At 51.8% G+C, this 27,468-nt stretch overlaps 1 protein-coding gene across 4 annotated transcripts in view; it reads left to right on the top strand.

The window, feature by feature from the left end:
* Ccdc88c (coiled-coil and HOOK domain protein 88C) overlaps positions 1-27,468 on the top strand; it is a 121,200-nt gene that overhangs the window by 1,663 nt on the left and 92,069 nt on the right. For 2 of the 4 annotated variants that reach the window (XM_004837063.3, XM_013066828.3), the window contains exon 3: positions 7,158-7,266. In XM_004837063.3, coding sequence (XP_004837120.1) covers positions 7,158-7,266 — 109 coding nt within the window. Of the gene's footprint in view, positions 1-7,157; positions 7,267-7,325; positions 12,294-27,468 lie in introns of those variants that run through there. The other 2 variants (XM_087195479.1, XM_087195478.1) reach the window with 2 other exon arrangements.

The raw sequence follows: 27,468 nt of genomic DNA, 5'->3' as shown, positions 1-27,468 counted from the left end.
ACCGCTGCATTCTGTTTTTAACTCAAACTGCAGGGAACATATTGCACCCGAGAGTCAGTATGATTCACAGGCACTCGAAGCAAAATAAAACATCCTGATGTTCTCTGTAGATTATCCCCTACCTTCTCACCTGCTATGGGTACATTGAGCATAAATCCATTAGCTAATGGGGATCAGCTTCGTTTGTGGCCAGCAAAGGAGAGGGAGCAGTTTGCTTTTGCGTGTCCAGAAATGATTTATGTAGATTCTACCTTAAAAAAGTCTGTTTTAAGAAATTTTCTTGATTGCATTGGTCCTTTTGTTTTCATAAGTCGTTTGGTGTCACACTGGGGGAGAGACTGTGCCATCTTCATTTTTTTAAAAGGTATTACTGATCTTAGCAACCTTCAGTATTTGACTAGATTTTTAACAGGAAAAATCTGTTGTGAGCACTGGCAGCGCTTCTCAGAGAAGGCTGAGAAAAATGAGTTTTCTTGGGGCTGCCTTGAGGCCCCCCCAGCATTACTAGGTTCCCTTGGTGCGGTCACCAGCAAAACTTCAACCTGTCTTTCCCCAAGCCTGTTTAATTAAGAAACCCAGCAGTTCCCCCAGCCTTTGCATTCAGCTGTTACACCCGGGAGCAGGGGAGAACAAGAGCCCCTGGCCTGTTTCTCTTTCTTCCCTGACCTTTGGAATTCCGGAGCGGTTACCACTTGCTTGTAAATCAGCAAAGCCGGTTGGACCTTTCCTTTGAGAAACTCCAGCTCATCACTTGTGTTTGGCCAGGGTTTCTGTGCTCCCAGGTTTGTTTTGTTTTTTAGTACTGGGGATCAAACTTGGGACCTTGTGCTTTTGAGGCAAGTGGTGGAACCACTGAGCGAAATCGCCAGCCTCGCTCCCTGGTCATTTTTAATGTCATTTTCTCTCTGGGATAAGCCAGAGTGGATGTTCTGGAAGTGGGACATTTGTGGCACAATAGAAGGGGACTGGAGCAGAGGATCAGTGGCTTCTGGAACCGGGAGAAGGAGAGTGGACCGGCTCAGGGCTCCATGTGGCGTGGTTTGGCTGGGGTTGCAATCACCTGGCTCCAGGTACCTGGAGTCAGAACAGTGTTTGCTTCTGAACGTGGTGGAGACTGAGGCAAAGCAGGCACAGGTCACTCTTGGGGGTGGTAGAGATGCTCTGTAGAGTATGATTCGCATTCTAAAACTCTTCAAGCTGTAACTTAGGTTAGCACACATTTTGTGTTTTGTAAATTGAGTTACATCAATTAGAAAACAGACACTGAGCCCAGCATGGTGGTGCCTGTACACCCGTAATCACAGTACTCTGGGGAGGATCCCAGCCTGGGTAATTTAGCAACTTAGTGAGACCCTGTCTCACAATAGAGTAAGATGGGCTGGACATGTGGCTCACGATGAAGGCCCTATGTTAAATCTCCAGTATAGCAAAGAACAAAACAAAAAAATGAATAGAGGCTGGAGTGGGCCTCAGTAGTAGAGTACTCACCTTGTGTGTGCAAGGTCCTGGGTGTGAACACCAGCAGCACAAAAAAGAGTCAGTAAATAAGAGAACTCGAGCTGGGTGTGGAGGAGCATGCCTGGCTCAGGCAGGAGGATCGCCTGGAGTTTGAGGCCAGCCTGGGGTACATAGTTCAAGGCCAGCTTGAACTGCAAAGGGAGACCCTGCTTCAAAAAGCCAAAAAAAAGAGAACTCTGGCCCCAGCGTTGGACAGCCCAGGTCACCAGCCTGGGTTTGAACCCTGGATCTCCCCACTGTTAGCATTGTATCACTGGACCTGTTGCTCAGTGCCTTGGTTTCCTCATCTGTAAAATGATAGGTGAACTTCTTCCTTGAAGAGTTGGTTGTGCAGGCTGGTGTAATGCGCACACCTTTGACCCCAGCTGGGCAGGAGGATGGAAAATTCAAGGCCAGCCTGGGCAGTTTAGTGAGACCTTGTCTCAAAAAAAAAAAAAAAAAGTATAAGGTCTGGGGGTGGGGGTGGGGGTGCAGTTCAGGGATGGAGCACTTGCCTAGCATGTGAGAGGCTCAGGGATGGCCCTGAAAGAAAAAAAGATGGTTGTGCAGATTAAATGAGGTGATGTGCCAGCTTTTTTTTTTTGTACCGGGGATCGAACTCGGGTCCTTGCGCTTGCGCAGCAGGAGGCGGAACCACTGAGCTAAATCCCCAGCCCGATGTGCCAGCTTTTAGCTCAGTGCTTGCTGCTTAAAGGGTGCTGGGATCAGTGACTTCGTAGGTGTCATTGGGCTCCAGAAAAGATTGGAAGCTCAGTGTAAGCTTTTCCCCCACCAAGTTTACCTTTCCCTCCTGTCCTTAGTTCCCTAAATCATTGCATAATCCTCAGCAGCAGCTCTCACCGGATGGGGTCGAGGTGCCTAAGTCCTGGCCCCGAACCTGACTCTGTCCTTCAGCTGGGCCTCAGGCTCCCCTTCTGCAGAAGAAGGGGCCAGGGATTTAGCTCAGTGGTTCCAGCGCCTGCCTTGCCAAGCGCAAGGTCCTGAGTTCAATCCCCAGTACCAGGAAAAAAAAAAAAAGAAACCCTTCTGCAGAAGAGCAGGTGGAGCATCAGGCTCTCTCGCTTTGTCTCCCTCGCTGGGCCAGGGACCTATACTGATCATTTCCCCAGGTTGGAAGGCCAGGAAGTGGCTGGGCAGGGCTGTTGCCAGCTGCCGGCTAGGTGCCAGGTGGCAGGGCTCAGATAAGAGGCTGTTACCTAACACTCCTGAGCCATCTGGAGGCTGCCTGGGTCATGTGACCGCACCTGGCCATTGTCTCTGGCAACCCTAGAAGGCTTGGGTAGTAGTCCCTTGGCCCTGGCTTCATGGTAACATCAGCGCCACCTGGAAGCAAGAAAACCTCTGTGGGCTCAGCTTTCAAGGGAGGCTCGGGTCTAGAATTCCTGAGTCCTGAATGAGCGTGTGCTGCTGACTGGCCTGGAAGGAGAGGTCTCGGGTTCGAAGCTCTGATGAGCTTTGGAGCGGTTTCTAGTCTTCAGGGAATTATTTAAGGGCCTGGGCCCTAGCGCCAGGCTGACAGATTCACCTCCTTATCCCAGCACGTATGAAGCCCTCCTTCTGAGCCTCAGTCTCCTGATCTGCAAGAAGGGATGGACGTTGTGGCTCTGGGGAGGACTAAGACAATGCAGGTGGAAAATGTCCAGCACATGCCCGTCGTTACCCGGTCCACCGAGGGAGGCCCGGAGTGGGCATGTGTGCACTCGGGGTGTGTGTAGGGACTGTGAGGGGGACCTGGGCCGGGAGCTTGTGCCCTCAAGAAGCTGGTGGTGAGTCCAGCTCGATTTTGTCAAGCCTTCTTTCTGACCCCCGGTACTAGCTGCCAAATCCAAGCTGACATGTTAATTATTCAGAGGCCAGTTGGAGAGCGTCTTCAGCTTCTCAGAAGCATTTGAGGGATAATTTCCCCCAAGGTTCTCCAAGAGGAGTTTATGTTCCCATTTTACAGATACAGAAACTGAGTATAAAAAGGCAAATACCTAAAAGCTGAGCATGGTGGTGCATTCTGGGAGGCTGAGGCAAGAGGATCGTAAGTTAGAGGGTTAGCAATTGGGCTTAGCAATTTAACAGGCTCCTGTCTCAAAAAAATGCAAAGGTCCTGGGTTCAGGCCCTAATACCATACATCCATACATACATAAATGGGCACATACCTGTTGGTTGAATGAGTTTGTGCTAGTACAAAATGGAACAAATTTTTTTTTCAAATTTGGGTAATTTTCTTCTGCCTGTCTCTCCCTCTCTCCCTGTCATGCCAGGGTTTAAACCCAGGACCTTGTACATGGCTAGGCAACTGCTATGCTACTGAACTACACCCCCAGCCCAATAATTTCCTGTTTCGGTTGTGGCATATGACACTGCATAGGGGCTTTGAGTTCTAAAAATTTCATGTTCAAGCCAGGTGCAGTGGTCCACTCCTGTCATCCCAGCACTTTGGGAGGCTGAAGCAGGAGGATTGCAAATTCCAGCCCAGGGCCAGGGATTTAGCTCAGTGACACTGCACCTTCCTTGAAACTGCAAGGCCCTGAGTTCGATTCCTGGTACCAAAAAAAAAAAAAAGTTCCGGCCCAGTCTGAGATCCTGGGTCAAAGAAAAATTTTAAAAGGGCTAGAGATATAGCTCAGTGCAAAGGGCCTTGGTTCAGTCCCCAATGATCCCTACCCCCATTTCATGGTCATTTATAGAATAGGAAAATTCTTTGTTGTTGTTTTTTTTGGTACCAGGAATCAAACTCAGAATCTTGCACTTGCCAGGACTCAGCTACATCCCTGGCCCCAATATATACTTTCTTGATTTACTTTTAAAGTTTGGAATATGACCAAAAATTGGAGTCTGGCTTCCCCAAAGAGAGAGAGAAGGTTGCTAAATTCTAACTCCCTTTAAAATTCTAGTAGGACCCAGGCATGGTGGCACACACCTGTAATCCCAGTACTCTGGAGGCTGAGGCAGGAGGATTGTTTCGAGTTGAAGGCCAGCCTGGGCTGTATAGTGAGTTTAAGGCCAGACTGAAATGCAAAGCGAGACCTTGTCTCAAAAAGCAAACAAAACAACAAAACTGGAGCAGGAGTTGATTTCCTTTTTCCACTTAGAAGTTTTGAAAAAAAGGAAGCCCTAAGGGGCTCACATTTGCACTTGGGACTCTGTAGCTTTGCTCCATCTGCTCTGCACACCTGCCTGTCTCCTGTCCGCTGAGGTCCTGGTGAGACAAGGGCTTCTATGACCGGCGCTGTCGTGTGAAGAGGATGGCTGTTCACAAGGACCTGGGGGCAGTGCTTGCACAGGGGCTTGGCATGTCCCCCGGCATACAGATCCAAGAAGAGTTCAAGGTTGCTAACTGGAAGGACCCTGGATCCATTTTGCAGATGAACACACTGAGGCCCAGAGAACTGTGGCCAGTCCTGGAACCAGAGCTGAGCTATGCGTGGTTCTCTTCCTGCAGCACAGACAGGTGGGGGTTGGGCTACTGGGTGGGGTGGAGATGGAGCTATGCCTTCCCTACCCAACATCAGGACTTCTGTTTTTGTTTTGTTTTTGGTACCAGGGATCGAACTCGGGACCTTGTGCTTGTGAGTCAGGCAGTGGCACCACCGAGCTAAATCCCCAGCCCAGGACTTCTGTTTTGATGTGTTCTCTAATACCCTCTTTTTAGGGCCGGGGATTTATCTCAGTGGTTTCGCCGCCTGCTGCACAAGCGCAAGGACCCAAGTTCGATCCCTGGTACCAAAAAAACCCCACAAAACCCTCTTTTTACCTAGGGAGCCTTAGTTAAATGAGGGAGTACTACTGATCACAGTAATTAGTCTAATTAGTCGTACAGCAGTGCCACGGTTCTTTTGGAGTGTTGCTTCAGTTAGCTGTCTTCCCAGAACAAGGCAGAACAAAGCAGGGATGATCAGAGAGGCGTCCATGCTGTGAGGTAAGGAACATGCCGGCCCTGCATGTGTGTGGGGTCTTTGCACATGAGTGGGCATGCAGGGTGTATGCCTCCTGAGGTGGCCCTGACTGACTTAAATGAAATCTCAGACTACAGTTACAATAAAACAGAAAAAGCCCTGCATGGTCTCAAAGTTCTGCTTTATTGAACCGTGCATTTGTCATTGTGGAGTTGGCTTCTTGGCTCTGAAGGTAGCTACAGTCAAGGGATGAGAATTACACCATTATGAGAAATTATTTTGTAATGCTAGGAAAACTTATACAGCTAAAAATGCCCCCGTGGTTTAAATTCTGAACACCTCTTCTTTTCCTAAGTTAATTTCCCTGGAACGGTAAGCCTTTATTTTCTCAGTAGTTGAGTGCCCCCAGGAGAGACACGTAACGAGGGAATGGCGTGGCCGTCAGACTCCATTACTGTGCGGGAACAGTAGGAAATGTTGTCACCTGACAGTTGAAAAGAGGTTCTCTGGTTGCCCCCACATACCCATGGGGCTATTTTAGGGGATGTAAGATGACTGAATAAAGTCTGGCTGATTGTGAGGTGTGAAAGGGTTTGCATACTGATGATACCGTGTAGGGACTCAGTGTGGAAGTGAAATATTTACTTAAAGGTTGAACTTTAACAACCTGTGTTACAAAAAAGCATTATATTTCTAGTATCACTTGAAATTATTTTGATGTGTAGGTTTTTTTTGTTTTTCTATGTCTGAGTTTCCTATTAATTGTTGGCTTTGAGCCAAATGGCATTGAGGTTTTCCTTGCCTCCCTGCACCAGCCCCAGTAGGCCCTGCACCTTTGTTGCAGGGCTTAGATGACAGATGAAATCTAGTAGACAGGCCTTCACCATCCTTGGGGTGTCTGGGGACAGGGCTGGGAGGGCGGCCTTTGTTATGAAAAGCAGCTGCAGCTCAGGAGTGGGGAGCTCGCTCACTGGGCTCCATTAAGTGCTGTCTGATTGTCAGAACCAGTTCCTAGCACTGAGGATTTTGAGAAAAATACCCTGAATATGGATGAGTGAAATTGTAAATCACTTGCTGTAGACTTCTGGTTTCATCTCAGCCAGAGCTGCCTTGCCTGAGGTTGGAAGATCAGTGACACTTTGGAGGTTGCCCACATGAAGGGTTTGTGTGTCTCTCAGAATTTCTTACAGGGTGCATAGTGAGCAGTAGTGTCGAAGACTGAGCATGCCAGGTTTTGGTGATGGAATTGTGTCACTGGAATGTAAATCATAGGCAGGACCAGCCCAAGACCAATGCGGATGCTAGAGAGTGAACTGTTAAGAGGAACAGCACGATTTTATTATTTTCTTAGTATTCCACATGCATTGCTTTTTTTTGGTACCAGGGATTGAACTCGGGACCTTGTGCTTGCGAGTCAGGTGGCGGAACCACTGAGCTAAATCCCCGGCCCCCATGCATTGCGTTTAATCTTGAAGTATGTTTTTGGTGAAGGTACTGAGTTTTGTCCAGCCTGGCATTTGGGTCTGCAGTGACAGGGATGTCTCCGACCAGTGCTGCGACAGTGGGCGGAGGCAGCATTGATCAGGACAGTGATGGGCCAGGTGCCTGGTCGGGGAGGAGAAAGGTGATTGTCTCACCCCATCCCTGGCTTAGGGTGAGACTTAGCCACGCTGTCACAGCCTTGGTGTCACTGAGGGACTAACGTGGCTCACGGGACCAGAGAACTGAATCTCTGCTCTCCTTCTTCCCAGAGATCCCAGGCCGACCAACCAGCGCATCAATAAGCACGTCAACAATGATGTGAACCTTCGTATTCAGAACCTGACCGTCCTGGTGCGGAACATTAAGACTTACTATCAGGTAAGGCGTCCTGCCCTCTACGGAGTCCTGGTGCTCGGCCCGAAGGGACGGCGTGTGAGTTCAGACAGTGGCTCCCTGACCCTGCCATTGGCTAGAGCCCAGTCCTGGGCTTCCTGTGGGGTGAGCTGTCGAATGACTTCACTTGCTCAGCAAACCTTCGCTGAGCTGTGGAAAGGTTCGTGCCCAGAGAGCCTAATGGTTTGCATCTTCCATGTGGCAATGGGGACTCTGAAAGGAGCTTTCTGCCCACATCCCTGGCTCTTGTACAAAGGATGAGGGAAAGAAGGGACCAGAGGAGGGCTGTAGAGGCCAAGAACAGAGGGCTGGCCTTGCCACGGGGACAATCCACTGCCTGGATGTCAGCACATCTGGTGAGTGTGTGCCCGAAGGGTCAGCCCCTACCTGGCCTGCAGGTACTCGATGGTGCACAATCTCTGGGTGGCCAGCATGGATGGGGAAGGGACTGCAGCTGTGACTTTGAGCCTGGGTTTTCCAGGCTTTTCCTAGCAGTGACACTTTCTTCCCCCATATGATTTTTCTTGAGATCCCAGCTCTTGTCACTGATTATTTTGGGGACTGGGAGACCTGAGTGTGCTCTGCTTGGGTGCCTCTTCTCCCTCTAGTACCCCAGGGAGCACAGTTTGAGAACCGCCACTCAAGCACTTCCGGACCCCTGCGCAGACTCTGCCCCAGACCTGTTCCTGGCACTCGGCCTCCTGGCCTATAACTGTGCAGTGCTGGTGTCTGGGGGCCTCCTCCTCCTCCTCAGACATTTCGAGGTCTCTCTTACACGAGGGCTCTCTTACACAGGGCTCTCTTACACGAGGCCCTGGCCACCTGGGGTCCTCTCTGCGCTGGGTCTGAGCCGCTGGCTCTGGGGCCACCTTGGGGACCACTGGGTAGGCCACCAGACAGTGGTGTCATGGGCTCAGCTGCTGCTGAAGGTTGTGGTGGTGGTGGGAGCCCTTGCTTCTCTTTCAACCTGGGTTTGAAGCAGGATGGGGGGGCGTGGGCAGTGTCCCAGCTGTCTGCCATGGTTGTTTCCGTCCTCCTCCCACGGGGTGACGGACCAAGTGTGTTCGGTCCAGACTGTTGAGCCTGTGGCTCACTTGGGGAGGCTTTGAACCAGCCTGTCCCTGTAGTTAGGATGTTTCAGGAGGAGGCCCTGGAGAGGCACAGGAGCCCCGGAGAGTTGGGTCGGGGGCTGAAGTAGGTTTGTTTCCTGTCAGGAGCCACACTCCAAGCCTGGCATGCTGTGTCCCGTGTAGCAGGGGGCTTCAGCTAGGGCCTCCCTGTGACCACTGGGCAGAAGGTGCTGGCCACAACCGGGCGTCTCTGGTCTCTGAGTACAAGGCCACTCCTGGCAAGTGATGACACCACATGCTGTGTGCCCGGTGCCGCAGGAAGCCCGTGGTGCCAAGGCCCCTGAGCTAGTCTGTGTGGGGTAAGTAGGGAAGGGTTCTTGGGGGAGATGACTCCTAGGTGGACTTGCGTGAGTGACTGAGTTTCCGAGTTTGGAGGGTTACAGGAAGGAAAGAAAAGAGGGTGTCCGGGTAGAGCCGAGTATGGTGGCCCAAGGACATCTGTCCCTGACGCTGTTGGGGTCAGTGTTTTCCGCACTTACTTGAATAAAGGTTTGTTCACCGAATTTCGGATGAAGCGAAACTGAGCAGGATGTGAACATGAGAGATGGAAAGTCAGAGCCAGTTGCAGTGGCACATGCCTGTACTCTCAGCTCCTCGGGAAGCTGAGGCAGGAACATAACAAGTTCAAGGCGAGCAAAGGTAAATTAGCAAGACCCTGTCTCAAAAAAATTAAAAAATGAGGGGGTCCATAGCTCAGTGGTAGAGCCCTTGCCTACTGTGCAGGGCTGGCCAGAGTCATAGGCATGGCCCTAGCCAGGTGCACATCCCGCCCCAGGTGTGGGTGGGAGGAGGTGGTGTCTGCGCAAGCAGTGAGGGAGGTCTAGACAGAGGTGAGGTTTCTGAGTTCTCTGTTGCACGAAGCAGCTGGGCTCTCACCGTAGCTCTTGACCTCGAAGATATCCTTGGGTCCTGCTGGCCCAGTGGGCCTCGGGCTGGTGGTGATCAGCAACTCGGAGGGTCCAGGTCTGGGCTCGGCCAAAGGCCCTGACACCCACTCACGATAGCGTTCTGCAGAGGAGGGGCAGCCTCATCCTGAGACATTGCTGTGTGGAGTTCGGAAGATGGGAAGCGATCACATGCAGGAAGCTACGGCTGGTCCAGACACAGCCCTGGAGGGCAACTTGGGGATCCCTCTGCCTCTTAGCTCTTGGCGGCACGGCTAGTATGTGTCGGTGGCCTCGCCCTGATCAGAGCAGAGCGCATGGACACTTGCAGGGAGCTCCTGCTGCAGCCACCAAGTGGTCACTGCGTTCATGCCCTGCTTGCCTGGATGTGTCCAGGGCTGACAGTGAACCCAAGCAGTGTCCTACTATGTAATTTTCCCTTCTGACTTATGGCAAAGTCCATTTCTCACCATAGAATGATATGGCTTTTTATAAACAGCCTGTAAAACAAGTGGAGAGAAAACACCTCCTGGCAGCCTCCACCCCAGGACCCTGCGACTGCATTTCAGGCTCCTCTCATTCCTGAGGGAGTCTCCCCAAGGTGGGCGCACTGTGGACTCGGTGCCTATCCCGCCTCTTCCTGTGCCTGGTTGTAGTTGTAAAGGGTATCACAGAAGTTTTCCCAAAGCCCTGCTTCCCAGGCCCCTTGTTGGCAAGTAGCCCTGGGCAGGGAATGAAGTGACACAGGTGTGGGGCACCGGGAGGGACACCCACGGGGCGGGACTCCCTCCCGGGGCTTTTTGACAGCCACATCAAAGTCCCAGAGGCAGGGTCCCTTCCCATCCTGTGGTATAGTGGAGCAGGGACCCTCTGGGAGGAGAGCAGTCCTGCTGAAGAGCATCAACTTGTTTCTCAGGAAGCCCATGCTGGCCTCTGACTACCTGTGGAGACAGGGTTCTTGACTCTTTGCTGTAGCATAGGACAGTGTGGCCAGGGTTCTGTATGACCAGCAGTGTCTATGCCCATTCTTGTTCCTCCTGATCTGCTGCTTTGGGGGCTCTTCTGGGGCCAGGGCCCTGGAATCTACATTTTCAAAAGCACCCTAGCTGCATAGACAAAATTGAGGATCAGAGGACTAGAAGCAGTGCTTTTTTTCTTCTTTTTGGTCCTGGGGATCGAGCTCAAGACCTTTGCATTGAACTATATTTTCAGCCCTTTTTATTTTGAGACAGGGTCTCCCAAAGTTGCTCAGTTGTCCAGGTTGGGATCAAGCTTGTGATCCTCCTGTGTCAGCCTCCTGGAGTGCTGGGATTACAGATTTGTACCACTGTACCCAGCTAGAGCAGTGGGTTTTAAAGTGTTCCAGATCAGCAGCGTCTTTACTGCTGGGACCAGGTTAGAAATGCTGGTTGTTGGGCTTCCCCCACACCTGCTGGGACAGTCGAGGTCTGTTTTACAGATCCCTCTGGTGACTATGAAGCACCCTTGGCCAGAACCACCTGGTCAGATTATTTCTAGAGTGATTTTACAGGGTCTGCTGCAGCTGCCTCCCAGGGTGGAAGGAGCTTGGTTCTTGCAGGTGCCTCTGTTGCCACAGGTGACTCTTTGCCACCACACACACATCTCAGCCCTCGGACAGGAAGGCAGAGTCCTGGCAGCTGGTGTGTGAGGGCAATAAAAGGGTGCAGTGATGTAGAGGTGACCAGAGGGGGCAGGGCAGGTTGGACAGGGTCATGCGGGGAGAGGCCCTGGATCCTCGCTACTTTTCTCCCCCACTAGCATGGGCTGGCTGCTGTACATGAGAATTATCTTGTGAATTGTGCATGCTCAGTCTAAAAATGAAAAACTTTTGTCAAAAGTAAGAATAGAAGGAAATGTATGTTTGACATTGCTGGTGGGAACAACATACTGACCTTGCTCGGCTCTGTATCATTTGTGTGGTCAAGGGGTTTTAAAGTTGTGTGTGTGTGTGTGTGTGTGTATGCGTGCACGTGCTTAGCTGCTTTGTGTGTAGGGACCATGTGCAAAGGGACTGAGCATCCAGGAGGCCATAACTAGGGCTTCAAGTCGAACTTGCTTCATGAATAACACATGGTGTTGAATTTGCAGAGGAGAAATTACCTTCTCCACTTTGGACTTTAAAGGTTAATGAAGTGGTCTCTCCTTGATTTTGTAGTTCAGGTTCACATTCTGAGGAAATTAAAGATAGTGTTTTTCATTGTAAAGCTCTTTTCTTACTGCAGGTTAGGAAATATAAAGGAAATGAAGGGCTGGGGATTTAGCTCAGTGGTTCTGCCACCTGCCTTGCAAGTGGAAGGACCCGAGTTCGATCCCCGGTACCGGAGGTGGGGGGGGGAAGGAAATTAAATTCACTCACTGTCTCAGCCAGCGAGGGATGCCATGGTTAACATTTTGACACCAATGCTTTTCCTCCCTCCTGCACATGCCTCTCAAAGGCTGGGTCTCTCACATCTCTCACTGTAACCTGCTTTTTCCTTTCATTTATGGTGTAGTGAGCACTTTCCTATGCCATTAAATATTCTTCTGCAGCATGAATTGGAGTGTCTATATGATGTTTTATTGTGTAGCTGTACTATTATCATCAGTACTGAGTTATTTTTGCCCCAGAATTCTAAACAATTCCACCACGAACATACTTGGTACAAAAGTATTTCAGCAAATGTTGTTTTAGTTCCTCAGAGTAAGTTCCTGGCAGGAAGTTCCTGGGTCAAAGGGCATGAATACTTTGAGGACTTTTGCTCTTGATTCTCCCTACTGCTGGATTTATAGGCCTTTCTTTTTTTTTTTTTTTGCATGAATTGCCCGATTGTGTCCTTTGCCCATTACGGCTGTGTTTAAGATGCAGTGCTCTCTGTTGCTGTTAAACACTGGAGATTTCTGTCTCCACTGCTGGTGAAGTCCTGAGATGTGAACCCTGGGCCTCCTGCATGCTAGGCAAGTGCTCCAGTGTACCAGTGAGCTGCAAGCCCAGCCTGAGGTGATTTGTTTGTCTGTCTGAGTGGTGTCTTCCTTTGCGTTGGGAAGAGAGGAATGCCGTTTTGGGATTGTACTAGCAGGGGTGCCCGAGGGGTTGTGGAGGGGTGGGTAGAGATCACAGCTTGTGATGGGCAGGCAGGGGCTGCCTGGGCCAGGTGGTCCAGTACCAGGACTGGGCTCCGTCCTATGGGCAGTGGAGCCTGTGGGCCTGACAGACAGCTGCTTCCGTGGCTTTGGTGTGAATGCTGTGGTCATTTACAGTTGAAGAGCACCGTGGGGAAGTGGGCCCCTCGCTAGTGTGTGCAGGGTGTGATAAAATCCGGGATGAGGAGGCTCTGGTGGCCCAGAGGTTGAGTGTGGCATGAGGGCCACCCAGTTCTTTGTTTCTCCTCCTGTTCTGAAGGCTTTTCCCGGCCCAGCTGCTCCTGTCTCTGGGGTGGGAGAAAGGCCGGGTAAATGGACTGCTAAGAGGCACATGTGTGCGCAGGATGTCTTGTGGTTGCCAGATGCAGGCTGGGGAAGGGGCCAAGGACCCTGGAGCGCTGTCCCTAAGGGTGACACTTGGCCTGGTCTTGAGCCAGGCTGGCAGAGGGGGTGTCTGCTGTGGAACAGGTACCTGAAAGCCTTGGGAATGTGAGGCAGCCTGGAGGTTGAGCCAGTGAAGGGTGAGGGTGCCCTGAGGTGATTTACTTGGGATGCCTTGCTGGAGAATCTGAACCTCATCCTGATGGACGCGGGGCTGTCTGAAGATTTTTTTTTTTTTTTTTTTTTTGGTACCGGGGATCAAACTCGGGACCTTTCGCTTTCAAGGCAGGTGGTGGAACCACTGAGCTAAATCCCCGGCCCTCTCTGGAGATTTTTGTTGTTCTTAGGATTGAACTCAAGCCCTTTGTGCACTGAATAGGTACTATACTACTGAGCTACATTCGTAGCCCTGATGAATTTGTATTCTTTTAAGTTTTATTTATATTTATTTTGAGACAGACTCTTGCTAAACTGTCTAGGCTGCTCTCAAACTTGGGATCCTCTAGGATCCATCTGCCTCAGTCCCCCAAGTAGCTGGGGTTAGGAGTTTGTGCCTGGCTTAGGAGGATTTTGAGAAGTGAACGTTTAAGAGAAAACTCTGGCACCCATCTGGAGAATGTGCCAGGAGTGGGACAGAGAGGGGAGTCGGGCAGCTCGTGGCAGCCTGGACTAAGGCAAGAGCATCGGAGAGATCAGGACAACTGCTGAGGTTTCTGTGGTGGACAGCAAGGCTGAGAGGGCTTGGGGTTAGGGGCTCCACGGGTGCTGCTGCTGCTCCCTGCTGGAGGCCGGGGCTTTGGTTGAGGAGGCTGAGCAGGCTGGCTTGGATTCAGATGCGTTGGGCAGGTGGTCTGGGGTCTGCAGAGTAGGACTTCTCGGGGTGCAGACCTGAGAGTCACAGCTGGGGGTGCATGGGGAGTGGAAGGGGAGAGCTGCCCGAGGCCAAGGAGGTGGCAGCGCTGCCAGGGTCAGAGTGCTGGCTGTCAGGATTTCCCACGTCAGGAGGGGCCAGAGAACTGGTGGGACAGGAGGAGGAGCGGGTGCCAGCACACAGGGCCACCGGCCTGCAGACTCCCAGCTGTGGGCCTTGGGCAGCCACCTGCTTTCCGTCCCATGTTCCGCCTCTAGTGAGGTCTTGGGGGAGACTGGAAGGCTGCAGAGATCTGATCACTCCAGGCTTCAGGTAGGACCAGATGGGGCTGGGGGTCCGGAGCTCAGGTCAGCCACAGAGGGCCCAGATAGTGCTACGGAGGGTGACAGCCTTTAGGGCCACTAGAGTTCCCTTTCTGTATTTGACGAAAGGTGTCTCCTCTGACCTTGGTGCTCCTAGCCTGATGGACCCTAAATGCTTTTTTTTGGTACCGGGGCTCAAACTCGGGTCCTTGTGCTTTCGGGGCAGGCAGCGGAACCACTGAGCTAAATCGCTGGGCCACCCTAAATGCTTTTTTGAGCTCAGAGGTGCAGCTGTTGGCCAGGGTTGGAGTAAGGATCCCTGGTGACTTGCCACATTCCCAAACCTCTTTGGGAGGCAGGAGTTGTTTCTGCAAGATAGAGGACTGCCTGTTGGTCTTGGTTTCCTTTCTTTTTTTCTTCCCTTTTGTTGTCAGAATAAATGCTGTCAAGGCTTATTGAATAGCAACCAGGAAGTTGGGGACTCATTTCTGTGCAGAATGAAAAGGTTGAGAGAAGGTGAGAGGGCTGAGCCTTGACTGAGCCCCTGCTGGGAGCCAGGCACCCCACTGGGGCTTTGTAGCTGCCTCCTTTTTTGTCCTCGCTTTGATATCCTGTGGAAGGAAGAAGTTGCTGGGCCCCATTTTGCAGATTAGGAAACTGAGACTCATGGACTAAGATAAAGAAACACCCCAGAGAGCTAGGTGCATATTTTCTTGGTCATTGGCTGCTTGGAGAAACGTCTTCCTTAAAATCCAAGCTCAGACTCTGTAGGGCACTGACTCGGCCTTGGTGGGCTCAACTGTCCTGTGAAGGTTGGAGGTCCTGCACCCATGTGGGGGGGCCGGGATAGGGGGTACTGCTCCCCCTGGTAACCAGCCTCCGGGCCAGCCAGTAGCCCCAGAGGAAGGGGCTGGGTTGCCTCAGAGGGCTCTGAAACCAGCGCTTCCGGGGTTGGGGGAGGGAGCAGCTGGCCTCCTTCACCCCCTCTCCCCAGAGCGGCAGGAAGCTGAGAATCAGGGCTAATTGCAGTGGGTGGGGAGGGCGAAAGGTGGGTCTGATGTAATTAGCAGAGTTGGAGTTCTGCCAGGGCAGTGGAGACTCAAAGGCAGAGGGCTGGGAAGAGAGTGCCTGTGTGTGCGTGTGTACGTGTGTGTAGATGCACTTGTGTGCACGTGTGTCCATGCATTCACACACTGTCTGGTCCCTGTTGTCTCCTCCCCTGGCCTTGAGTTGGTACCTTGAGTTGCCAGGGGTTTTCCTTCTGTCCTGGAGCCGCCACACTCTCCCTTGGCTTCTGGAAAGGAGAGAGCTCTGGGTGAGGGCGTCTTGCGTTTTGCCCCGGGTGCTCAGGATGCCCCCCCGGGCCCCAATGGCCACTCCTGCTCTGCTCTGTTCTGCACAGCAGTGGGCTCAGAGGCTTAGAACTCAGTCCCTGGGCTTCAGCCCAGAGGCTTGCTTGCCTCCTTAGTTTACATCTCTGGACCTTTTTCTAGGCTCCTGTCTTTCCTCTGAATTGCATTTCCTCCCACTCCCCCCAACAGTGTTTCTGATACAGTCTCTTACTGTGTAGACCCTGACTGCACTGTGTGCTCAAGTTTTCTCTTAATTCACAGCTGTTCGTTTAAAAAGAGTTGTGTGAAAAAAAAGTTGTTTGTCACCAGAGGTATGATGCGTAGAAGTGACAAGGCCACTGGTGATGGGATGGGAATTGTGGTGACCCCGATCACAGGGTGAGAGAGGGCTTGAGTTTGTTGTGTTCCAGCAGAATCATGGCTCCAACCACACGTGCTCTGCCCTGCAAAGCCAGGAGCGAGCTGAGCTTGTTCAGCTCCCAGCGAGAGCCCTGCTTGTGAGCAGTCACCTTTGAGAACGCGAATGACTGATAGAAACGTTTTCCCCAGCTGACCCTCAACGCCAGAAGTAGAAAGTAGTAAGAGGTACCGGTTCCCTTTGTGACAAAAAGGAGGGAAATGGATTGCTCAGGGTTTCAAACTGGGGGGAAAAATCTTCTCTCTTTTGCCTTGAGTTCGGGTGTCAGTGCCAAGGGCAGCACGTTTGATGTTATAACTGGTTTGTCAGAGGCATCGAAGAACTTGCCCAGGCAAGCTTGGCTGCTCCGTAAAGCTGGCGGGTTGCATGGCACACGTCCAGGGCTAATAACAGTTTTTGTTACTCAACTGTTCCTTTTGGAAAGGCAGAGAATTTCTGCTGCTTTGCTGTGGCATTCAGGGTTCTTGGTCCTTTCTGAGATCATTTCAGTCTTATTTTTGCAGTAATGGGAGGAAGAGCGAGGTACCAAGGAAGTGCTCTTGTCTTAATTGGTGGGTTCAGCGAGACCTGCAAGGAGGTCTGCACCCTGGATCTCCCGATTCCGAGTTTGTTGGTGATAGTTTGAGGGAATGTAAAGGGATGGGGCTGCCAAGTGCAAGTGTGCACTGCAAGAGGTCTGTTGGTTTGGGGTTGGGTTTTCAGCAGGTTAAGGGTCGAGGGTTGGTGGCCTAAAAATTGAGGCGCTCTCTGGGGGCAGACACAGGTGCAGGGTCCCTTCAGAGAGAAGTCTCCCAGTCTCCCGGCCTGCCACTGGCTGCCTTTGGCCTTGCTGATGAGGTCATCAGTGGGTTTGCTTTCTCAGTGGATGGTCTGGAAGGTGAAGCCAGGGGACAGAGGACAAGGTGGTAGGTGGGATAGCAGCCGTGGGGGAGCTGGACTACAGTGTCAGCTTGGGTCCTTTAACTTGGCCATGGGTCTAGAAACTCATGTGTCACTATTCCTAGCAGTGGGACTTAGGGCGTATCATTTAGCCTTGACTGTAAAATGTGAGTAATAATTACCTTATGGGTTTTGGGGAGGCTCAAATGAAATAATAAGTTTCTGGAGTCAGTAAGGTCTTGTGTCCCAGGCTGACTTTGTGGGGAGCTGCAAACCTCCTGTCCAAGGTCAAGCTGTGGGTTCCTTCAGGTTCACCCCTTGGGTTTGCGGCCTGGCCATTGCTTGCCTCTGAGAGTCCTTTTTATCTGACCATGGGGATGTTGACAGTGCCCACCTGGGAGGTGGCAGGCGGGCTAAATGAGAGCCTTGTACTGGTACCATGCTGTAGCAATGCTGGTTGGGAGGCAAGAATGCCCAGTTGTCTGGCAGAGGGGTGGAGGGCAGGCCCACCTCCAGGCCGTGCTTTGGTTCATTTAGTCCTGAGCCTACTATCAAAGGGCCCTTCCAAGGGCAGCCTGCTCTGATACATTAGGATTAGTGGAGTATGTGTGCACACGTGTGTGTGTGTCTCTTGCCCTGCACATTTTTCTGTGTGATGTTTTCGTTTTGAGCTTACGGTGTGCTGTGAGCGTCTCACACACCATCTCTCAAGGGAGAGCCACATAACAAGACTCTTGTAGAACAGGCACTGGATCGTTTTCTGTTTGTCTCTCACCACACCAGCATGGAGACACATCTGGCTTCAGTGTGTTAATAACTTGATGCATAAGTGTGTAAGCTGCTACTTGGGTGGAGTAAATAATTCAGAGTCATCTCATTCAGGGAAGACTGTATTGCCCTGGGCAGGGATCCTAGCTCTAGGCTGCAGTGACCCTCCAAAGGGCCTGACCTATTGCCCCTTCTACACTGTTGAATAATTGGAGGACCCAGGCCTGACTTATTCACCCTGTTCCTGACACAGGGAATTCAGGCCCTGAGTGCTTAGGAGATGCAGCCCCCCCCCCACCCTGCCCCGCAAGGTTTTGAATTCCCCTTTTAGGGCCCTGCTGTTTTCACACCAACCTGCAGGCTTTTCAGGCTTTTCTTGTGCTGTTGGCTTTGTTGATGGAAATGCCATATGTCAGGTACCAGAGGCTCAGTCTCTGGGGGGTGGAAATTAAATTGATTGTTTTCAACTTTGTCTTGCCAGCTCGCCTCCCCTGAGCTTTCTAGCTGTTTAGGTTTAATGTTCTTAAAACTAAAAGACAAAACAAAAACAAAATCCCTTAGTTGACCAGACAGGTTCATCTCCTGCTCTTGTAGCTGGTGTAACTATATCTTGTAAAGTGTGGAATTGTGGCTACATGATTGTGGAAACAAGCAGTTTAGGGATTTTTTTGGGGGGGTGCTAAATTGATCTTGTAGCCTCCTGTTTTGGGGGTAAGGATTTGTGGCATTTGAATTTTTTTTTCTGGTACCAGGGATTGAACTCAGGACCTTGGGCTTGCCAGGCAGGCAAGGTGCTGCTGAGCTATATCCCTGGCCTCTGTGGCATTGAATTTTATATTTTTGTGTTTTGTTTTTTTTTTTTTTTTGGTACTGGGGATTGAACTTGGGACCTTGTACTTGCAAGGCAGGCAGCGGCACCACTGAGCTACATCCCCGGCCCCATTTGAACTTTATAGACAGCTTGCAAAATTGCAGTTTTCATGGGCTGAGATGTGGGTACCCAAGCTTGAGATGGCAAAGGAAAGACGAGTCAGTGGTTTCTGTGACCCTGGGCCATCCGGATGACCTTCCAGGGCACTTGATATAAATGTGGTTCTCCATGAGGGGACCGGATGGGGCTGAAGTGTGGGCCACCTGGGAAAGTAGAGTGGCTTGGATCTGACTCTCATTTCCTGTCCTATCTTTTCCTTGCTTCTTCCTTAGGGATTCAAACTTTGGTCTAGCTGCCTCTGCCTCATTTGGCCTTTGGGTCCTGCACCCCAAGGGGGCCTCAGGAAGTGTCCTGCCCATCAGTCGTGGCTCTGCCGTGCCCTCCCTGCTTGGCCTCTGCAAGGCTCCTTATTTTCTCTGCAAGTGAGAATCCCCAGGACTGCCAGGGCACAGGCAGGCTGGGAGACGGGTGTGACCAGCGCCTCTCCTCCAAGCTCTTTCCTCCAGTGGAGGTGACAGCCGGATTCAGCTCCCTGGGTTTTGGTAATTCGAAGAGAGACAAGAGACCAGAGGACAGAGGAGAGACACTTAGCTTGGCCCCCCGCTGCCTGCAGAGCTGGTGCCTGGCGAGAGTGGTGCCTCAGAGCTGGTTTCGTGACAACCTCCACCCGCCCTCTGCCTGTGAGCTAATGGTTCTCATTATCGCTGTCCTCACACCTCTCAGCTCCCACTTGCTCTCCGAGTCCCAGGGGCAGGAACTCTGGTGCCTGCTTGCACTCACTGACTCTGCCTGCGTCTGCTGAGCTGATGCTTTTCTAGGAGCAGCTTCATGGCCAGCCGCCACCCTCCCTGGCCCTGACTGCAAGGCCTACCTGAGAAGTCCCCAGCGCAGGGGTCTGTGCTGGGCTGGAGCTGGCTGCTCTTTATGGCTCCTTGTATTGAAACTCTGGATCTTTATCAGTCCCCAGGTTCAAAAGGTGGGGTGCAGCGGTTTCTAAAGGCAAAGCCATTTTGACAAGCCTTTTGTTTGATCTCTCCTTCAAGCAATGTTCTTAACAGAAAGTGAGTGGAGTGTGACCAGTGGAGCTGTCCCTCTTTCTTTCTTATTCTGACTAATTCAGGGTTTGCCTTGCGCTAGGAGTTTGAAGTCAGGACCTCATCCACCCCCTCCTCCAGATTTACTGGATTGGGATTTGTGGGGCACGTGGTAGAAAGAGGTATTCTGACACTAGAGTTATTCATTTCTTTTTCTGGTACCAGGAATCAAACTCAGGACCTTGCACTTGCCAGGCAGGCGCTGTGCCACCGAGCTAAATCCCCAGCCCTGAGGTACTTTTATTCTTTTTTTTTTTTTTCCACTAGAATTTACAGGTCATGTGAGTTCCTGGGCCTGTTTGAACACCTAGGTCCGTCTCCTGGACATGGCCAGTTGTCAGGAATAGGATCCCCTAAATCAGCCGTCGCTGTGGCCCCCGTGGTGGTTGGCACCCTGGGAGGCCCCAGAGGGTTAGGAGCAGCTAGGAGGAGTTAGGAGAGGAAGTCATGGTGTGACCTCTTAATCCAAGGGCTATTCAGATTTGGTTGGAGAGTTCAGAGAGTGGGAAGGGGTAAATTCCAGAGGAGGCTGGGGGAAAAAAAAAAGAATGCTCAGGAATATGTAACTTTGGTTCTTTCCAGAAGCTGCGTAGTTTTAGAAATCATCCCGATTTTTAAGAAGCGAGGAACTCAGGCAGTTCCAGTTTGTGGGGTACAGGTTCATCGGTGTGAGCCGAAGTGTTCTGGAGATGGCGGCTGGGGAGGGCCGCGTGGCAGTGTGCGTGTGTGAAACGCCCTGAGCTGAACCCAGAAAGGCTAAATGTTAAGTTTTGCGTTACGTACATTTTGCCACAGTTCAGAAAGAAAAGGAAAGAACCCAGTTAGGGCTTTTTTTTTCAGCAAGAAGGTTTGTATTGTGAGGATGGTAGGTGATTGAAAGAACTGACCGAGTTGTGTTCCCAGGGTCTCACATGAGGCCTGGAACACAGGTGCCTGGTGGAATGGCCCAGCTCTGGGAGCTTCCAGAACATTCCAGGCTGGGGCCGCCATTGTGAAGGTAGTGGTAGGCCTTAGGGGGCTGCTGCTCAAGTCTTTGTATCCTTTTCTTCCATCTTCACCTTTACAAGATAGCTTTTATTAATGCCTCAGAGAGGAGGAGATGGCAGCTCAGAGAAATTAGGGAGGCTGGTAACCTTGACAAAGCCTTGAATCTAAAACAGCAAGTGTCTGAGTCCAAGGACTGACCTCCTCCTTTATTTCAGGAAACCCTGTTCTCCCAGCTTTAGTTTTGATGGTGATGGGACCCAGGCAAAGGAAGCCAGGTGTTTCTACCCTGCTCTCTGGGCTTTGGAAACCTATTGATTTGAACTTTTTAATACTTATTTAGGCTCTGGGTACCCTGTCATTGATGATACCAGTGGCTGGCTTCCTGCATGATACCAGGAAGGAGACTTAGGTGCAGGTTGGCTGTGGGCTTGGCCTTCTGGTGTCCCAACAGTGGTGATTTGGAGCAGCCAGTTAGAAAGCCGAGAGGCCGGATGGGTGAGCACCCTGGGTACCTGTGTCTTAGTCCATTCAGCACTGCTGCACCAGAGTGCTGCAGAATGGGTAATTTAGGAACAATTGAAGCTTGTTTGGAACCTCATGGCTCTGGAGATTAGGGAGTCCAAGACCAGTGGGCCACATCTGGTGGGGACCTTGTTTTTGTGTTTAATGTGGCAGAGGGCCTCACATAGGGGGGAGGAGGAAGGGAGGGAGGAGGGAGCCCAATCCCAAGATAACTGGCGCACTCCTGTGCTGAGAACATTAACGTATTCAAGAGAGCAGAACTGCCCCGCCTTCTGCCCCATTTTGGTCCTGGGAATTGAACCCAAGGAGCTCTGAGCTACATCCCTAGGCCTTTTTAAAACAGTCTGTCTGTCTGTCTGTCTGTGTAGAGGCAGAGTCTTGCTATGTAGCTCAAGTTGGCCTTGAACTGACCATGTAGCCTAGGCTGGCCTCAAACTTGTGGTGATCCTCCTGCCTCAGCCTCCTGAGTGCTGGGATTACAGGCGTGCACCACCATGTCCAGTAAAAAATTATCATTATTGTTTGAGACAGGGTCTGGATAAGTTGCCCAGCCACTGTGCCCAGCTCTCATGATCTCCATCTCACCTTTCCACACTGTTGCCTTCAGGGTGACGTTTTCACAGGGGACCATGGGGGAAACATACAGACCTTAGCACTCAGCGTTACAGCCCTGGTCAGAGGCTTTGATGAGTAGAAATATCCCTGCGAACCCAGCTTGTTTTCCTCTTGTGCAGCGCGGAGCATGTGGCCCACTGTGGGTGTTACACTGAGTGAGATGGTCCCTAATCTTTAGTCTGATAACGAGATGGAGATGCCAGAAGCATACATTACGAGGGTAGTAGGTTTTGGGGTTTTTTTTGGTACCGGGGATTGAACTCGGGACTGCGCTTGTAAGGCAGGTGCCGGAACCACTGAGCTAAATCCCCAGCCCTATAGTAGGTTTTTGTGGAGCATATGGCTGTGTGCCAGACACTGCTCAAATCTTGTTTGAGGGAGTGAAACAAGTACCTAATAATACTGTGTGCAGTGTTAATCATTGCTGGCTTGAAGCCCTGGCCCCAGCTGCAGGTACGAAGACCTCTGCCCACTTAGGGGGCTAAGGAAGTGGGGCTGGTGGGGGAGAACCAGCCAGCTTTGCTTTCCTTTTTCCTTTCTTTTCAAGTGGAGTCAGCATAGGGATTTTTCCTCCTTGAAGCAGTTAATCTCAAGTGCCAGTGGCCAGGATCTTCATGTAGATGATGGATCATCCTAGGGTAGGGAGACTTTTTAGAAGTTCATGTTTAAATCAAACCAGGATTAGCCTGTCAGCCCTGAAAGCATCCCTTTCCGCTTGAAGCCTTTTGGGTCTGGGTCAGTGGCTTTGGCTTTGAACTTGGAATCACATCTAGAGGAGAAGTTAGTTGGTGACTTTCCCTGACAGAGTCCCAGAGGGCCAGGAGGAGGGTTGGAGCCAAGGTCAGGAAGGCATGAGGCCCTTCTGCTCCCTTTCAACCCTGGTGGATGGGCCATGTTTTCCCTCTCACTGTCTCTGCCTTCCTACTCTGCTGGGCCTTTAGCTCGTGGTGACTTTGAGGCCCTGCCAGGCCTTAAATGAACTAATTTGGTCCAGGGGGAGGACTGGTATGTCCTCTGTACCTTGGCTGTACTTGGACCTGGTGCTGGTCCAGCACCCAGACCCATAGCCTGCCTTGAGCTGAGCAGAACTAGGAACCTGGATGCTTTATTTGCTGCCTTCTATTTTTATCACCTACATGATCGGCCTGTGACTAAAACTGTATGTGGAAGGAGAGAAGACCGACACTCACTATCCTGCTACCTCAGCATGTTGAAGTGGCTCATCGTTCAGTGTCCTGCCAAGCCTTGGCCCTTCCCTGGGACAGGAATCTGTGGCTTTTGGCTTTCATGGGACAGCTGAGAGCTATTAATACTGGGAGGTCTTTTTCAGTGGGGAGGAGCTGACAGCCCCCTCCCCCGTGTGCTTCTGAGTCACACTCACGTTAGAACAATCTCCATCTTTATTTAGTGGGAACACCATGTGTTTTGCGTGTTTCACTGCTTTTTTAGTCATTTTCTGTGTTTCACACCTGGCAGATAGTGTGCCGTGTGTATATCTTGTTTACGTTACTTTGAGCTCTTACTGAGTCTGAGGAAAGCCTGGAACAGCAGACCCAGCTCCTCCCATCTTCAAGGTGGGTGTCACCCAGGAAAAGTGTGGCTTGCAGCCAGGGTGGGAGCCACTGTGAGGTGGGCACCTTGGCCTAGATGTTTCCAGGGCAGGCAGTATAAATGTCAGGGCACTGGGGAGCTGGACCAAGGTAGCCTAGCACTGCAGGCCTGGTGCCTACTTTACACATGTATAGGGGTTTGGCCAAGGCCACACTGTTGAGTTGATGGCCAGCTGGGACCGGGGCGTAGCTCCAGTGGTAGAGTGCTTACCTAGCAAGTGTGAAGACCTGAGTTCGACCTGTAGCATGGCAAAAAGTTATTAGCAGAGAAATAGCAGAAGTAGGTGTGACAGGTGACAGATGACAGCAGTCTAGCTGAACATTGATGAGGGCTCATTTCATACCCTAGTTCTCTCCCACTTGCTAGCCAAGAACAGTTGGGATATCCCCCGGACTTGTTAATGTTGCGCCACATTTCTGAGACTCCAGTGGTGCTCATGGGGTTGTTTCACAAGTTCTGGTGGTATGTGGCTGTGTGTTCAAGGCAGAAAGAGCTGTGTGGACAAGTGGAGTGGCTCTCACCCCAGCCACTGGCACAGCTGCCTGGACCCCCCCCATGCAGCGAGAGGCGGGCTAGCGGGCCTGGGTGGGCTGGGCAGCCTAAGTGTTTCGGAGGAGCCATTTTGATGGTTCTCTCTAATTGACTCTGCTGTGCATTCTCATCGGCTGAGAACCACTGATCCTCACTGAACCAGCCCACTCCTCATTTAGCACACGGGAAACTAGTACTGCAGCCCTAAGTGATTTTCCTGTGTCCTGCCAGCCACGTGAAGGCAGTGAAGGCAGTCGGCAGCTGAGTCCGGGCCTCAGGTTGCAGCTTTCCTGCCTTGCTTTGTTTCCCTGTCAGACATCAGACAGGAGTCCTCCAGAGGCTGCACAAAGCCCTGTACCGTGCAAAGTCACCAGGGCGGCCACGGCTTGCTGTTGACTCCTTGTGGACAGGTGACCTGGGAGGACCAGTGTGGGTCTGCTTTGTGGGTCGCTTTCCAGGGCAGGCATGAGACATCAGAAGTTTCCTCACCTCGCATCTGCCTGGAGGTTTGGGGAAGGTGTAAAGAACTGGATCAGGCTGCCGCTGTCAGCGCCTTCCTGGGAGTGGTTTTGTCTGGTTCCTACCATGGGTGCTGCAGAGGTGGCCTAGGCTGGGCCAGGCCTTTGGAAGAAGATGCTGCAGAGCGTAATCCTTATCTGAGCCACTTGCTAGGTTGTGTGGGTTGGACGCTGGCCTCCCCAACCTGGTCGGTATCTCAGCAGCCCATCCAGGAGCTCGTGGAGGTATGAAAGCTGGGGACACACATGCCTGGCCTCCAGGTGCTCACTGACATGGCAGCCTGCTTGCCCTGTGTCCTCAAGAGGCTGAGACGCCCTGGGTTTACCGGCCTTGGGGGTTTCTCCCAGCGAGTGTGCTGCTCCTGGTTCTGCCGTGTCAGGTCTCAGGTCCCCTTGTGCCCCTCCTGGGCTCAGCCTTTGCAGAGCTCTGGGTGCCCCCAGCCCCATCATTCAACTCCTGACTGCTTCTCAGAAGGTCCTGTCTCCACTTGCTGTGCCTGCTGTGTGCCCGGCCTGCTTTGTGGCAATCCCTAGCAGTCCAGTGGCGTAACGCCATCACCTGCTCCAGAGTCAACACCACTGCAGTTCCACAGAGGGGTTCAGTTGTGTTTGCATGAACAGTGTGTGCCCAGAGCCCTGTGATTCACTTTCTTACTCCAGCAGATCTTTGCATGAGAGGGTATGCATTTTGGATGTATCACTGTGGGCTAGTCACTCTGCATCTTTGTGCCTCAGTTTCCTGACTTATAAAAGGGGAATTGTAACAAGATTGGGTGGAGGATAAAAAAGTCAGTGTAGGGCCCAGGATTTAGCTCAGTGTTGCCGCCGCCTGACTCACAAGTGCAAGGTCCTAAGTTTGATCTCCAGCACCAAAAAAGTCAGTGTGTGTATTTTATATACAATATGTGTGTGTGTGTGTGTGTGTGTGTATATATATATATATATTTTTTTTTTTTTCTTTTCTTTTCTTTATGGTACTGGAGATTGAATCCAGGGCCTTCACACTGAACTGCATTCCCGGCCGTTTTTTATTTTGAGAGAGGGTCTTGCTAAGTTGCCCAGGCTGGGCTTGAATTTGTAATCCTCCTGCCTCAGCCTCTCAGAGTGGTGGGATCACAGGTGTGCACTTCCATGCCCAGCTCAGTCTGTATATTTAAAATACTTAGGATGAAGCCTGGCACTTAGTATACATTAGCAGTCACTGCCGCTGCTGCACTTGACTTTGGGGATGCCCCGCCCGGTCAATATAGTGGGTTCTGGCTGCCTTCCCAGAGAAAGATGCCATGGTTGGCGCCAAGCTCCTAGAGGTTAGGGGTCTAGACTGTTGATAGTCTGTGACAGCAGAGGTGGCATGGGCTGTAGCTTGATTGGGCAGGAGTGGTGGGGAGTTCAGGGGTGTTTTTTGGTTAAAGTTGCTTGTGGGGCAGGAGAACTCTGGATATGGAGGACATGGAAAGGCCCACTGAGGCCCTGACCTGCTTGTCTGGTATTCATTGGTAGATTTTTAGTAGGTGAGACCTGGCAAATGGGCAGTTTTCACACGGACTTCTGATGCCCTGGGGTCCTGTAGACCTGTGTGCCTGAGCCTCAGAACACAACCAGCTGGAGGTGGTGCTGTGCTCCTGGAGGGTCTGCACTGTCTCAGAAAGGGAGGTCGGTGGTACCCACTTGGCTTGGCTCATTAGAAACGCTTTTTTTTTTTATCTGAGAGGTCACATTGCATCGCCTCACAGGGAGAGAAGCTGCTTTGAAAGAAAGCAGGAAAGGAAAGAGTCCGTCCTCTTTAGAGGATAGAAATTGTATTGTCCTTTGATGCTGGGCGGCTGGTGATCTAGGAGCCATGCCCTCACTGTGGATTTGAGGAACAGGCTTTAGAGTATCACCAGATGCAGCCGTGTGTCCTTCCTTGGGCTTCTTTGTTTTCTTTTTTTTTTTTTTTTTGGTACCAGAGATCGAACCCGGGTCCTTGTGCTTGCACAGCAGGCGGCGAAACCACTGAGCTAAATCCCCGGCCCTCCTTGGGCTTCTTTGGTGACCAAGGGTGCACCCTTGGGGCTGGGTCCCCCCTGGGCTGTCTGTGACCAGGGAGGGAGAGAAGTGATTTGGCTTATTAGTACCCCTCTGCGGCCAGTTTATCAGCTACATTGTCCCGTGGTATAGCCTCAAGTGTGGGGCTCCTGGGGAGGGTATGTGATGGGGAGATAGGCCACCCTTCCTCCATGTGCCCTTGCGTAGTTCACAGTGCAGTGGTCAGAGCCGTAATCTCAGCTCAGCTCTTGAGAAGAACTGGAGGATCCTCCTGGCTTTAATTCTGATGGCTCCGTTCACTCTCTTCACTCGTCTTGGATGCACTCATCCCCTTGGTCCCCAGGTGTCAAACCCTCAGACTTCTTCCAGGAGGCGCAGTGTGTTGTGGTCCCCAGGTGTGGCTCCCCGAAGGCTGGCTCCTCGTGCAGGGCGCAGAATTGGGGACTCTGCCTTTCTGCAGATTTCACAGCATCGCCATCCCTGGAAAAGTTTAGGGCAGATGAATTTGTTTCTGTCTCACAGTGAGAACAGGCCTCATCTCTTTTGATGCTATCACGTTACGGTGCTAAGTCCTCTCCACGGGAGACCAGGCTCCCTGTCCCAGCTTGCATCCGACAGTAAAATGGTTTATAACCTGCAGCAGCGCTTGTGTCTTTTTCTTTTTTCAGAGCTTCATTTCCCCAAGAAGGGAGCTGTTCTCAGGGGTGTCTGGTTTCCCGCCGGCCATTCACCAAGCCCCACACCATTCTTAAAGGGAGAGAACTGGTTTTTGCAAAGTAAACTGATAGCTTGGTGGAATATCCTCAGCCGGAAAGGTGGGCCGTGTTAATAAGTTAACTCTGAGGGGCAGAGTGCCCCAGGCGCCTCCCTTCTTGCGCACCCCCCACCCCGCCCTGTCCTTGCCTCCTGCCTCCTCCACACTCCAGTGCCCCGCAGAATGAGGGAGGAGGCCCCCTTCCTGTGTGCTAGGGAGAGGGCTGGATCAAAGCTGCACTGTTGGCCAGAAACAAAGCCAGTGGTGCCTGGCCCTTCTGCCCTTCTGGGCCCCTGCGTCCGGCCAGATCCCCCACTGGAGCCCAGCCAGCCTGGGGCTGAGCTGTTCTGGGCCTGGCAGGGCCAAGACTTGAGGAGTGACTCCCCGACCCCAATGAGGAGCAGCTTCCCCAGCTCCAAGTCTGCAGAGGCCCTGGGCTGGAAGGTGCTGATAAGGGGTGCCCAGAGCTC

The sequence above is a fragment of the Heterocephalus glaber genome, unplaced genomic scaffold (assembly GCF_053883595.1).
Source record: "Heterocephalus glaber isolate CG9 unplaced genomic scaffold, H.glaber_assembly_v1.0 deba00001608, whole genome shotgun sequence".
NCBI lineage: Eukaryota > Metazoa > Chordata > Mammalia > Rodentia > Bathyergidae > Heterocephalus > Heterocephalus glaber.
The sequence above is the reverse complement of the archived record's forward strand: the minus strand, read 5'-3'. Positions and strand labels throughout refer to the sequence as shown.